Source organism: Gracilinanus agilis, chromosome 5, assembly GCF_016433145.1.
Source record: "Gracilinanus agilis isolate LMUSP501 chromosome 5, AgileGrace, whole genome shotgun sequence".
NCBI lineage: Eukaryota > Metazoa > Chordata > Mammalia > Didelphimorphia > Didelphidae > Gracilinanus > Gracilinanus agilis.
This window is the reverse complement of record NC_058134.1, coordinates 205,267,638-205,282,164: the sequence shown is the minus strand read 5'-3', so window position 1 is coordinate 205,282,164 and position 14,527 is coordinate 205,267,638. Positions and strand designations below refer to the sequence as shown.

The window sequence follows — 14,527 nt, the reverse complement described above, 5'->3', positions numbered from 1 at the left end:
CTCACCTTGCCTGATTCATGTATGTTACTAAATTAAATTACATGATGGATATGGATGGATTTTGAGAATAAAAATGGTTTTCATATTAGAAATAAATACAAGTTGTATAACAATGAATACTAGGAAATAGGGGGAAAGCTTCAACCCTCATGTTTAATGTACAAAAGATAATTCATAAAATGTACTTGCATGAAACTGCTTTTTAAACTACATTTATCTTAGCCTTATGTTTGAAGGTTTTGGGGTTTTGTTTTGGGGGCTGATGGCTACTGTTTGTAACAATCAAAAGGCATGGTCCTGGATGATTACTATAATAAACTTCATTTTCATCAAGATTGTGGAAAAAATGGGCATATAGGGAAGTATCTGAGTCCAATTTATGTCTGTAATATTTATATCTATTTTTTTTAAAAATTTCTCAATCATGAAAACTCCTAACCCATAAGGCATGTGAGAGAACAGCTAGGTACTCAGTGGATTGAGAGCCTGGCCTAGAGATGGAAGGTTCTGGGTTCAAATCTGACCTCAGATACTTCCTAGCTGTGTGACTGGGCAAGTCACTTAACCCCCACTGCCTAGTCCTCACTGCTCTTCTGTCCTAGAACTAATACATAGTACTGATTCTAAGATGGAAGGTATGGGTTTTTTTTAATTTTTATTTCTTAAAAAGCATAACAAAGATGCTGAAAAACAACAAGTTACTGAGAATTTAATGGGAAAGGCAAGTCCATGGCTGCAGAGTTCCCTTGTGGCCTGGCAGGAAAAAGAGCACCTCCTCCTCAGGGAATACTCACCTGGGCTGAAGGAATGGCAAATCGGCTTCCATAATAAGGGCAGGCTCGAGCCTCCTTCCCTAGGACCACCAGCTGTTCAATGTCTTTCACTTCCATGAGAACCTCATCACGAAGAAACTGCATCTGCTCATAATTGTAGAAAGGGCAGGACATTCGATTCTCCAGCTTCCTTTTCTTTGCTTTTTCTTCCTCTTTATTTTTCTTCTCTGAACAGGCCAACAAGACAAGAAGGGCATCAAAGGCAGACAGAGGAGTGGAATACCAAGCTTAAAAAAGGCCATGGCAGGACTCTTCTATGGGAGAATCTAGAAGCACTTCCCAAGCCCTGGCTTGAGGCAACCTCACAGCTCTGGGAGGTGTCTGGCCTCTTTCAAGGTCATTCACACAGTGTAGCACCCCAATTCCAGGCTAGACTTAAAGCATTTTTGTTTGTTGAAAATCTGTTTTTACTTTTATTCCAAACTTAATAAACAAACAAAATAAGTATTTCCATATATGTAGGAAAACAGAAAAAGAGAATTGTTCAAAAAACTGCCTATCTCCAATCTGTGCATAGCTTTTTAAGCAGATACATTCAACCAGGAGCTTCCAAAGCTATCTCTGTATTTGCTTTTAAGATACCACAATGACCTTCCCTCCCTTCTTGGATTTTGATTACCTTACCCCTTCCCACCTCTTCCTTTCTGCCCCCCCTTAGAGAAGAGAAAAACCCTTTTAACAAGTATGCATGATGGAGCCAAACAAATTCCTACATTTGCTGGTTCCAAAAATCTGTCTTATTTTGAACCTTAATGAATCTTTCTTTCTCCTACTTGTGGATAAACTCTTGGAAAAAGCTGATTTCATCAGTGCCTCCATGTCTTCTCCTTCCATTCTCTTCTCTGTACTCTGGCTTCCCATCTCATCACTCAGCTGAAACGACCCTCTCCTCCAAGGCTAATCTCTGAACTGCTGAATCTAAAGGTCTTTTTCTCAGTCCTCATCCTCCCTGACCTCAGTGCAGTGTGAGACTGCTGACACTTTTCTCCTGGATACTCTCTCCTCAAGGCTTTCATGGCTCTGTTCCCTCAGTTCTCCTAGCTGTCTGATCAGTCTGCTGGTTCTTCACGTCATGCCTACTAAATGTGAACATCCCCCAAGGCTTTGTCCTGTGCCCCATTCTCTTTTTAATCTACACTATCTCAGTTGGTGATCTTTTCAGCTTCTATGGGTAAAATGATCATCTCTAGGCAGATGATTCTTAGATCTCTATCTCCCAGCCCTGGTCTCTCTGCTGAGCTAGTCACACATTTCCAAAGCTCATAAGTATCTCAAACTCAACATGGGTAAAAGAGAACTCTATCATTTTCCCCAAAATTCTTCCTCTTCTGGAATTATCCTACTACTCCTGAGGCCACCATTATCCTCCCAGTCACCAAAGTGGTCCTCCATACCACTCTCAATCCCTCATCTTTACTCACTCCATATCCGATCCACTGTCAAATCTTATTATTTCTATCTTTACAACATCTCTCATGTATGTCCACTTCTGCCCTCATTAGCCCTTTTTCGGGTCCTCATCCTCTCTCACCTGGGCTACCTCCCTGTGCTGAATCTTTCCTCCTTCTGAGCCATCATCCATTCAGCTGCCATGTTGACTCTTTCCTAAAGTCAAGTCTGACCATTTCACCCTCTGCTCAGGGGGCTCCAGTGGTTCCCTATTACCTACAGGATTGAATACAAAGTCCTACTGGACATTTAAAGATATTTGTGACTGGTTCCTGCCTTTATTCTCCTCTACACATTTTACAATCCAGCAACACTGGCCTGCCTGCAGTTCCTCAAGCAAGCCTCGCAAATAAACCACCTCTCCTATCCTACCTTTGCTCTGCTTTCCCCCATGTCTGGAATGTTCTATCCCCTCACCTTTGTTCTGAATTTTCCTGACTTCCTTCAAAACTCAATTCAAACCACATTCTCAGCAAGAGGCCTTTCCCAATTCCCCCTAGCTGCTAATTCTCTCCACTTCTACATGAATTTATAATTACTTTGTATTTATTCTGTATGGGTCTACTTTGGTTTTTTTTACATGCCTTCTCCCTCCATTAGAAATTTGAATTTCTTGAAAGACTATTGGGTTCTGAGGGGTTTTTTATTTCTTTGAATCTCTAGCTCTTAGCATAGTGTTTGTTACACCAAGAGCTTTTAGTCAATGTGGCCTGAATGACTGACTTGGACCCACCCAGGAGGCAAGGACACATTTTCCTAAAAAGAATATTTAATGATACCCAGGGCTGACCTCTGTAGGAGAAGGGCTACTCTCCAGCCAATTTCTAGTAAGCTCTTTTGTTCTGTCCCTAAGTGCTCCCAAACCAGCCTTACAACAATCCCTATTTCTTTACTCCCTCAATCCTCTGCTCATCTCTCCCTTTTTTTCTAGTTTTAATCATAGTGCTAAAAGGGTTGCAAAATACTGTATTTATATCCTGTCTTATCCCCTAAGTCACAGGAAGAGCTACCATGCTTGTTTTTCTGCATCTCCAGACAGCGCTCATTGATGAGGTGGACTGAGCCCAGGCGCTTTACTTCTTCATTCACACAAAGGTTCTACAATACAAAAGGAAAGGGAAGCGTCATTCATCTGGACTTGTATCTCCTTTGGCAGAAAGGACTGAACAGAAGATTCTCAAACCAGTAAGCCTCTCTGGGAATCTAGGAAAGGGTCTGAAAATGCCAGAAGCTGACTTCTGTTTCCTGTAACTTCTCCCTAACGCTTAGGCCCTAATGCTCCACATTCCTGCAATGAATTGGGTGGCCAATGAGAGGTCAAGCAGCAATGTCCAGGGCCCATCCCTCACCCACCTGCCGGGAGCCCAGGGAGATGAGCCGGGTCTCTTTACCAAAGGGACTCTTCTGTACCTCGTGCACAAACTGAGTCAGCTGAGAGTGTGTTCGGCTACAATAATAGATCTGGTTGGAGAAAAAGATGAATTTCAAAGAGTTGACTATGGCATCTCAAACAGATTTTCCAATAATTAAACACAGTCGGATCAGAAAGCCTGGCAATATGAAGGAATTAAAAAGGAAGGAGCTAGGGGGCAGCTGGGTAGCTCAGTGGATTGAGAGCCAGGCCTAGAGACAGGAGGTCCTAGGTTCAAATCCGGCCTCAGACATTTCCCAGCTGAGTGACCCTGGGCAAGTCACTTGACCCCCATTGCCCACCCTTACCACTCTTCCACCTATGAGCTAATACACAGAAGTTATGGTTTAAAAAAAAAAGGAAGGAGCTCACTCACAATGGAGGTGCAGGATGCCATGGAAAGAGCAAACATTGTAGAGCTGGAAGACTGGGCTTGAATCTCTACTCTGCTACTTACTACTGAGTGACCCTGGACCTTTCAGGGTCTCAATTTTTTCATCTGTAATGTGAGGGGGGTTAATTAGCTAACTTTTAAAGGCCCATCTAACTCTAAATCTATGCTCTTATAATTCTATACAAACTTTGGGCAAAACGCCTATATATCATTCTCAGTCATTTTTAATGAGAAAAACCCAAATTTCCCTAAATTCAGCCTTCTACCCCATCAGAAACTTAAAAAGAATTTAAAAAAGTAAAACCATTAGATGTAACTTTTACAGACATAATAAAAATAGTCATTAATACAAGGGAACACAAGTAAAAGATACAAACCTAAATGAATATTGATATGAATGGATCAAAGAAAAAAGGTCAGGAACAATAACTACATGAAGAATAATAATAATGACACTGGAAAACAAAATCTCTGAGACTTTAGATAGTTACAATTGAAGTTCTCAGAGGATATATCTGAGAACATATGTTATCAAATCAAAAAATAAAGGATTAGTCAACTAAATATTTAATTTTTAAATTTTTAAATAAAATTATTTTTTAAATTTTTAAATAAAATTATTTTTAAATTTTTAAATAAAAATCAACATATAGACTATCAACAGCACAAAGAAATCTTAAAAATTGAAGATATAAGTGAAGAAATAAAGATATAAACTGGAAGCCAAAAAGACTATGTATTAATAAATAAAGCTTAAAACTTATATTTTTTAAAAGACTAACAAAAAATAAAACAGTAAACTTTTGGCCAACCTAATTAAAAGAAGAGAAAGGAAGAAAATCAAATTAACAACATTTTAAAAATAGCAAAAGAGAAAATGAAAATATTATTAGAACCCATGATACACAGCCAGATGCTAGCAAAACAAAATTTAAAATATTTAACATACTTAAATTAGTAAAACTTAAAATGAAAATATCAAATGATCCCATTTCAGAAAAAAGCATTTATTAAGTGCCTACTATATACCATGCAATAAAACCAAGCTACCAAAGGAACTACCAAAGAGGGGGGTGGGGGGGCAATCCTGATCTAGATGAACTTACAGGTGAACTCTAAGAAACTATCAAAGAACAACTAAATATCTACATTACAGAACTTGGTCTCAGAAACTGACTAAGAAAATACTTTTCTGAGATGAACATAGTACTCAGGCAAGGACAAAGTTAAAAAGAAAAAACCTATAGACCAATACTACTAAAGAATACCAATTCAAACATTTTTTGATTAAAAAAAAATCCTTACCTTCCACCTTACAATCAATACTATGTTTTGGTTCCAAGGCAGAAGAGCAGTAAGGGCTAGGCAATGGGGTCAAGTGACTTGCCCAGAGTCACACAGCTAAGAAGTGTCAGGCCAGATTTGAACCCAGGACCTCCCATCTCTAGGCCTGGCTCTCAATCCATTGAGCCACCCAGCTGCCCCCCAATTCAAACATTTTAAATAAAATGTTAACAAATAGTCAACTCCAGTAATATATTCAAAAATTATTCACTATGATCAACTTATGATGCAAGATGTTTAACATTTTAAAAAATGTAGTTAATCATATTAAAAATTTTTAAACTCTAAGCTACATAATACTATCTAAATTAATAAATTTTTTACTATGCCAGTCAAATCGACAAAAGGATACTTTCTGAAGAGAGACAAAATAATATCAAAATTTACTCTGAGGAATAAAAGACTTAGAATCTCATGGGAAAATGAAATTTAATTTTTTTAAAAGTAAGAATAAAGGGAGAACAGTACTTCCAGACCTCGAATTATATTATAAACCAGTAATCACCAAAACTATTTGGTGGTACTGGTTATAGAAAAATCAATCAATAGACAGAATAGATAAGGAAAAATAAAAAAAATATGATCAGTAATTCAGTGTTCAACAAAGCTAAAAAATAAAATGCTTGGGGAAGAATAACCTATTTGACAAGGATATTTGGGAAAGCTAGAAAGCAATTTTAATATAACTGGGTTTAGAATAACGACTTATACAAAGCACCACAATAAGCTCAAAATGAATATAAGCCCTGATTATAAATGTCACATCATTAAAAAAAAACAAAAACCTTAGGTAAGAACTGGATATATATGAAAATGTTTATAGTAGCACTTTTTGTAGTTATAAAAAATTGGGAACAAAATAAATAGCTAAACTGTAATGCATGATGATGAACTACTACTGCACCAAAAGAAAGATGGAATACTACAGGGACAAAATAGTGTTTATAAGTCCTGCAAAGTGAAGTAAACAGAATAAGAAAAACAATATTCACAGTGATTAAGCTAAGATAATGTAAAAAGAGAAAATGATTTAAATATATAATTTATTAAAATCATTATTTTAGTAATAATTAAAATTATTAATTAAATTATTATAAGATTAAAATATAAAAAACCCACATAGAATTATAAGTTTGTCCTCTTTTGGCACATAGTTGATGTGAAACTCCAGGTCTTCATAAAATCTTTGCCTTCATCAAGGTTTGTCATGGTGGGAACATTCACAATGATGATGGTGGCATGGCACCTTCTGTTCACTCTTTTCAGGAGGCATATAAGTTTATTGTCTATATTAAATGCAATTTTAAACCTATGCCAGCTTCATGGTGCTCCTTATCACACTGACCACTCTGGTGTCCAGCTGCAATTATGGTAAGCTGGCCTTCATTTCTCAGCCTTGTTTCATTTAGGGCTGCCATGAGGATGTAATACTTGCTGAATTCTCTCACAATAAAATTTCAAATCTATTGGATTTCATATTCTCTATAAGTGTGTGCGTATTCCATGTACAAATGGTGAGTGGAATCATCTTTAAAAAGTTTTTGTGCATTTTTTTGTGTTTCTACTGCAAGGTAGGATCCCTTCCTGGTGTGGTAAACTGGCCAAGGTTAGGTGAAGCAGATAGCTTCAAGCTAACAATTTTTAGGGAACCTTTTGAAGTAGGGGAAAATTAATAAATAATGTAATAGCAAAATAGTAAGCAACTGAGTGCCAGAAATCAATATTACTTGCAAGAAATACTCGAGCTGTCACTGGGTCTCACCTTGGTTACATGCTCCTCTTCTAGATCTTCATCATCCTCTTCATGTACTCTAAATAACGGAGGGAAAAACATAAGACACAAAAAGAGTGAAATGTTCTTTCCTCAATAAAATCCATATAAACCTGCATGGACTAAGGAGCAGGGCCTGAGGAGCAAAATGTAGATGTGACTCTACTTCAGAAGACAATCAAAGTCAGCTGGCTGAGTATTATTAGGTGAAAGGTGGTAAAAATACATTTTATGACACAGAGGACCCATCGGGGAACAATTTTGTTCTGATTAAGAAGCATGCCCAGGTAGATAAACGTTCACCTTTTTACTACTTAAATTAACTTCCCACCAGGGCATTGAAAAATAAAAGGAAAAAACTGAAGAGAAGATATTGTGACACTCTGAGAAAAATTGTAAGACATATTTATGATTCAAATCCTAAAATAGAAATTAGAATATTTAGATTCAAATCTCTGGACTTTGAGAATAAAAAAATTCCCACTCACTGTTTTAGTTTTCCTATCCAACAAGGAAATTAAAACTCTTTGTATCAACTCAGTAAAAAATACCATATTTTTGGTCATTGAAGAAAAATGTCTGCCACAAGTAATGATGTCACCATATAGAACCAATACTGGACTTAGGAGTCATAAATCCTGGCTCTGTCAATTACTAGTCATGTGACTATGAGCAAGTCATTTGCCTTCACTTTGCTTCAGTTTCCTCATCTCTAAAATGGGAATAATACTTCCACTACTAACCTCATGAGAGCTGTTATAAGGAAAGTACTTAGTGTAACCTATAAAACACTCTATAAGTATGAGCTATTAAGTAAAAATTATTTTCATAATCCTCTAGACAGGAATTAAACAAAGAACAGAATGAAAGAAATCACCTTTATTCATAACCTCAGAGCAATAATAAAATAGTTCAAGGCTAGTGAAAAAGTAGCCATTTGTAAAACTGATGTCAGAGACAATAATGAACTATTATTCTGTTTTACCCAACAGCCTGGGATTCAAACTATACATCAGGATCTACAAACATTTATTAAGCACCAACCACTGTGCAAAACCAGTCCCTGTTCTCCAGGACTTCGCATGGCAGCCATACGAAGGACAAACTGACTGAGTGGGGAGACTTGAGACAGAAAGTCTGCTGTAAGACTGCTGCAATAGTATAGACTGGTCGCTCTGTAAGTAAAAAGAGGAGGATGTATGGGGGAGATGTTTTGGAGAAACTAAAATATGTAGCAATTAACTGAATATGCCAGAGAGCAAGATGACTGGAGTTCCTTTGACAGTGATAATGAATTCTGTTTTGGACATGTTAAATTTGAGATACCAATGGTACATTATGTTCAACATCTCTAACAGGTAGTTGGTGATACAGGAAAGAGACTATATCTGGACAGAAAGATCTGGGAATCCTCTTCAAAGAGATGGCAAATGAAACAATGAAGCTGATGGGATCACCAAATGAGAAAGAGAATAAAGAGGAAAAAACAGAACCAAGTCTTGGGGGACATCCAGTTGGTGGGCATTCAGTTGAATAAGGTCAGAAGTCATTTTTTGAGAGAAAAAGTGGAAGGAGCTGGTTTTCCTCAATTTCTCAAGAAATTCAAGTAAGAAGAAAGATCTGAAACAAAAGCTAAAAAGCAGAAGAGAATTTAGTGAAGGGACTGACAGCAAGCAGAAGGGTTACTTCCTCATCAGAGACTGCAGTGAAGACATAGTAAGTGATAATGTCACAGGATAAGGAAGAGAAGAAGGAATAAGTGAAGTTTTTCAGTGAAGTATGAGGTGAGGTCCTCAGCAGAAAGAGAACTGAGGAGGAAGTAGCATGGGAGGCTTGAGGAGAGAAAAGAACTTTGAAATGGCCACTATGGCAACATCAGAAGTTGAATGTGTAAACGAATAAAGAGAAAATTTCATATTATAAAAAACAAGTCCTGAGAAATGTACCAGTCTCTCTCTAAATACCAGGATAGCAGACACTGCCTACACTAATCTGCATGTTTAATGGTTCTTGCCGGGGCCTTGAAGAGCATTTTGTTTCTCTAATATTTGGATTCTTCATTCAAGTTCTTTATCTGGAACGCGGGAGGATTTTGAGAGGGATATTAGATCTAAAGGTAAATGAGATATCATTTGTATAAAACCAAATCCATGTATACCCCAACTGCATGATTCAGAGGAGAATAGGAGTGGAAATCCAGAGCTGGGGGTCACAAGTCTCTGAGCTCTATTCTGGGAGCAGAAATTCAGGACTTGAGGGTAGGTTACCTATCTGTTTTCTCATTTACCAAATGGAATAATAATAATAATTTATTTCTAGAGATGCTGAGAAGATATATTCATTAATAATCCAAAGCAATCAAGAAATGAGGAGATACTAATAAGGAGATATTAGTGCTGCTCCTACACACACACAACCTGGTTTCCTCTACTTTTGAGTTTAAGAAGAAACAGGGATAAGGATTCTGACTACTTCCAATCCCTAATAAAAACATATTGGGTTTTCAGGTTTACAAACTTTCCCTGCAGCATCTCTCTATAGTAGGTAGTACAAGTACTGTGACTCCCATTAAGTTTCATCTGGAAAACACTGATTAAGCACCTAGTACATGTAAGCACTATATAATAGGTGCTAAGGACACAAAGACAAAGCCCCCTCTTCCCCTAAAAACAACTGTCCCTCTACTCAATGAATTTACACTCTACTGATGGAATTAAATTTAAGAATAAGAGGAGCACTAACAACCGGGAATTAGGAAAGACTTCTCAAAGATGACAGCACAAAAGCAAGCCTCTAAAGAAAGTAGAGATTTCGAAAGGCAAAGACTGAGGATAGAGCATGCGTCAGAAATGGGTAACAATAGGGAACAGTCTGTGCAAAAGTATAAAGGCAGGATATTGACCACTGAACTAGAGAACAAAAAGTATGGCAATTTGGTTGGAACATAAGAAAATACGGAGAACAATGGGAAGTAAACCTTTAAACAAAGGTCAGAGTAAGCCTGAGAAGGGCGTTGAACACCAAGGTGAAGAATGTGTATTTTATCTTAGAAGCAACAAGAAGCCTCTAAGCTTCTTCAGCAGGGAATGATGTGACAAGGATTAGGCCTCAGGAAAATTATTTCAGCAAATTTAGCAGATATAAGTAAAGTTGATCAAATTTACTCATTTAACAGATATGACGGGTTAATCAACAGCATGAAATGCTACAGAAAGGCCAAAGCACTATGATATTCTCTGGGGACCTGAAGATACTTCAGGGAAGCCTCAAACCTGCAGCGTTTGGAGCACAGACAAACCAAGAGTAGAAGTCAATAGGAACTTTAAATCAAAGGCAGAACCAAACAGAGCCTGACTACTCCTTCTAAGAGAACATAAGGGTATAGAGCCTAATAATGGCACACAGTCCCAGTTCTAGAAGTAAGGCCAAGAGTGTAGGTAAACAGAAAAAATGAAAATATTATGGGTGAAGAGACACTAGATGAAAAGGGTAACACTATAACTACAGGGAGAATTTCAGAGAAAAAAAAGAGATGGTCATAAAGAATATAAGCAAACCTAGAAAAAATTAAGAGATTAAAAAATGAAATAAGAACTCTGCGGAAAAGAAATAAGAAAAAAGAATCAATAGCTTAGAAAGGAAAGTAGAAAATCCAAATAGGAGATGACCTGAAAGTAGAATTCAAAGACTTGAGGAATCCCAACAAGAAATTTTAGAATAAAGTCAAAAGATGGAAAAATAGAAAATATACAATGTAGAATCTATTTTCAAACCCAACAAAACTGGAAGAAAAATTAAGGAGAAAGATTTTAAGAATCATTGGACAATTTGAAAACCATGATGGAAAGAAGAAAAATGTAAACCAAATTTCATGAAATCATAAAAGGAAATTCATAAAAGGAAATTCAATACCTATTAGAAGCAGAGGGCAAAATAAAAACAAAAAAAGAATCCATTGATCAACACCAGAAAGACACGTCAAATTAAAAATATCCAGAAATATAAAAACCAAAATCTAAAGCTTTGAGGTCAAAGAAAAAATAGTACAAACATCCAGAAAAAGCTCAGGTACCAAGGAAGAAAAGTCAATATCACACAAGACTATAATGCCAGCTACAATAAAGGAGAGAAAATCTTAACATACAATATTACAAAATGTAAACAATAAATTTGACCTATGAGATTGAATATAATTCTACAGAGAAAAAATGATCCTTTAAGAAATCAGAGTGGGCAGCTGGGTAGCTCAGTGGATTGAGAGCCAGGCCTAGAGATGGGAGGTCTTAGGTTCAAATCTGACCTGAGACACTTCCCAGCTGTGTGACCCTGGGCAAGTCACTTGGCCCCCATTGCCTACCCTTACCACTCTTCTGCCTTGGAGCCAATACACAGTATTGACTCCAAGATGGAAGGTAAGGGTTTAAAAAAAAAAAACCAGAGCATTTCAAGCATTCCTGTTAAGACCAAAACTAAGCAAACAATAAACTGCACACACAGAAACCAAGAGAAACACAGAAAAGTAACTACATTTCAGTTTTTGGAAGAGACTAAATTTTAATGAACTATCTATATCCTAATGTGAGCCATTTGAAATCGAAGACTACCTTGCTTTTTTTATGTGCAGTGTTTTGCATATGGTAAGCCATTCATAAATATTTTTTCATTCATAATTAGGGGAAAAAAGAAAAGTGCTCCTTCATAGTGCCATTGTTTTCAAGGGCCAGAGAGGGAATTAAAAAAAAGGCTACCATAATTGGTCCAACCATTCTGGAAGGCAATTTGGAACTATGTCCAAAGGGTGAATGCCTGCCCTTTGACCCAGCCATACCACTGCTGGGTTTGTACCCCAAAGAGATAATAAGGAAAAATACATGTGCAAAAATAATCATAGCTGTGCTCTTTGTGGTGGTAAAAAATTGGAAAATGAAGGAGTGTCCATCAATTGAGAAATGGCTGAATAAATTGTGGTATATGTTGGCAATGGAATACTATTGTGCTGAAAGGAATCATAAACTGGAGGAATTCCATGTGAACTGGAAAGACCTCCAGGAACTGATGCAGAGCAAAAGGAGCAGAGCCAGAAGAACATTGTACACAAAGACTGATACACTGTGGTACAATCAAACATAACGAACTTCTCTACTAGCAGCAATGTAAGAATCCAAAGCAAGGCTGAGGGACCTATGAGAAAGAAAATTAGCCACATTCAGAGAAAGAGTTGGGGGAGCAGAAACAGAAGAAAAACATATGATCAATCACATGGTTCAATGGGGATGTGATCAGGGTTTTGATGTTAAAAGATCACTCTACTGCAAATATGAATAACATGGAGATAAGTTTTGAACAATGATACATGTATAACCATAGGAATTGCTTGTCAGCTCCAGGAGGGGGGAGGGAAGAGGGGAAGGAAAGAACATGAATCATGTAACCATGGAAAAATATTCTAAGTAAATAAATAAATTTTAAAAATTTTTTTAAATTTAAAAATATTCTAAATAAATAAAAAATTTTAAAAAGAAAGGCATGAGAAGAAACTGCTTCAATCACAGATTACTAGTCTTGATCACACTCCTCTTTCACCACTTTTCTTCTTTATATAGTGGAGGGCAGGAAGCAAAGACATGTTAAGAGAATAAACTAGAAGGAAATACAATTTGATTTTATTCTTTGAGGGAGCACTGGAAGCCACTCGTCCCAGTAGAGAGATGGAGAAGGAACCATAAGACAAAGAAAGGTAAGATGAGAGTTATAAGAGCTGGAGCCCTATGAGGGCCTAGTTCCCTATGACAGGTTAATTTAAGATTAAGGATCTTACCCACTAGCTGTTTTTTTCTCCTCGTCACTCTCATACTCAGCTAGAATCAGCTCTTCTTCCCTGCCAAGTTCTTCCTCTGATTGCCCACTGCCTGCCGCTGCTAGCATCTCCTTGCTGAGGTGCAGTAGGCGCTCCATCTCTTCTTCTTCCTGTCTCTGCATCACAAGAATTAGGAGAAGGAAGACTAAAATGAAGGCCTGGCATTTGGGATTTGGTTTCATCTTTTTAACTCTGGTTTTGCTTTTTAGCTCCTTTAAGTTCTCTTCTGCCTCTAGTATGGCTAGGAATCAAAGTCAACACAAAATTTGTGTGTCCCTTAAACAGGCCACATTGTCCCGTTATGATGACTCTGTGTGGTCTCCACGGGGAACATGTCAACCTACCTATGCTACATACAGAGTAAAGAACTCTCTAGCAAGAACAAAGGAATTCTATTGTTCTAATGGGAAATTTTAGTAACTAGTAGTCAAACGCTAATAGATTTCTATTGACTGACCATAAAAGAGCTTGCCTGGAGAAGGCAAACAGTCTCTTTCATGAATACTTCATTCTAAACTGTCCAGCAATTCAGACAATGGGAAAGCAACTGAAGTCTGCCACTCCCACTTAACAAAAAAATATGGTTCCCACTGTGATAATTAGATTAAGTCTACCCTGCCCATCTTTAGATTTAATCACCAAAGGTGATAACATCTCCAATTTTGGGAGGTCTGTAACCCACATGTGCCTGTGCTAGAGTGGGTGACAAATCAGAATCGACTGACTGCCCCCTAGGCAGTCCTAAGAGAAGCTTCTGTTGTGATTGGACACGCAAACTAGGAGGGAGACACAGGAAATGACGCATACGTGACCCCTTTAAAAGAGAGTTAAGTGAATCAGAAGGTCTTCTGGAGAAGAAGGCTTCTGGAGAAGGAGGTCTTCTGATTCATGGAGGAGTGCTGGCTGGGACCCTGAAACCTTGGTGAGCCTGTTCTTACTATCTTCTTTGGAATTCCATGTGGTAAGTTTAAAGACTGAATCTTCCTGAATTTCTTTTAAGGAAATTCCCTTTAATAGAGACTCTGTAACTGAAGCTTTTGCTTCATTCATTTGGGGGGTGGAGGAGGGGCCTCTCCCCCTCCCCCTCTTCTGGCCCTCTGACTCTCGGCTTGGGTTAATTAGATCTACCTGGATTAATTAGAGGATCGGTAGTAATTTACCTACTATGCTAGATTCTTATTTCTTCTACCTCTTCTCAATTATAAATAAATTTCCATAAAAGTCAATTTTGACTTGAGGTTATTCCTTAATTGGGGAACTTTCCCCAGGTGACCAACCTTTTAATATCTACCCAATAAAAACCCCTTTTCCCCATTACGCCACAAGCCACCAGGTCAAAAACCTAGATTTAAGTTATTTCCAGATACTAAACTCACCATTCTTTTTTTTTTTTTCCAGAAATAATAGGTATTGGGGCAGCTGGGTAGCTCAGTGGAGTGAGAGTCAGGCCTAGAGACAGGAGGTCCTA

General features: G+C 37.6%; 1 protein-coding gene across 2 annotated transcripts in view; it reads right to left on the bottom strand.

Moving 5' to 3' along the window:
• Positions 1 to 14,527, bottom strand: part of DDX11 (DEAD/H-box helicase 11) — a 32,270-nt gene that overhangs the window by 14,645 nt on the left and 3,098 nt on the right. For both annotated transcript variants that reach the window (XM_044677790.1, XM_044677791.1), the window contains exons 4-8: positions 13,021 to 13,175; positions 7,194 to 7,242; positions 3,636 to 3,743; positions 3,290 to 3,380; positions 795 to 1,000 (exon numbers count right to left, since the gene is read on the bottom strand). In XM_044677790.1, the coding sequence (XP_044533725.1) occupies positions 795 to 1,000; positions 3,290 to 3,380; positions 3,636 to 3,743; positions 7,194 to 7,242; positions 13,021 to 13,175 (609 nt within the window). The remainder of the gene's footprint in view (positions 1 to 794; positions 1,001 to 3,289; positions 3,381 to 3,635; positions 3,744 to 7,193; positions 7,243 to 13,020; positions 13,176 to 14,527) is intronic.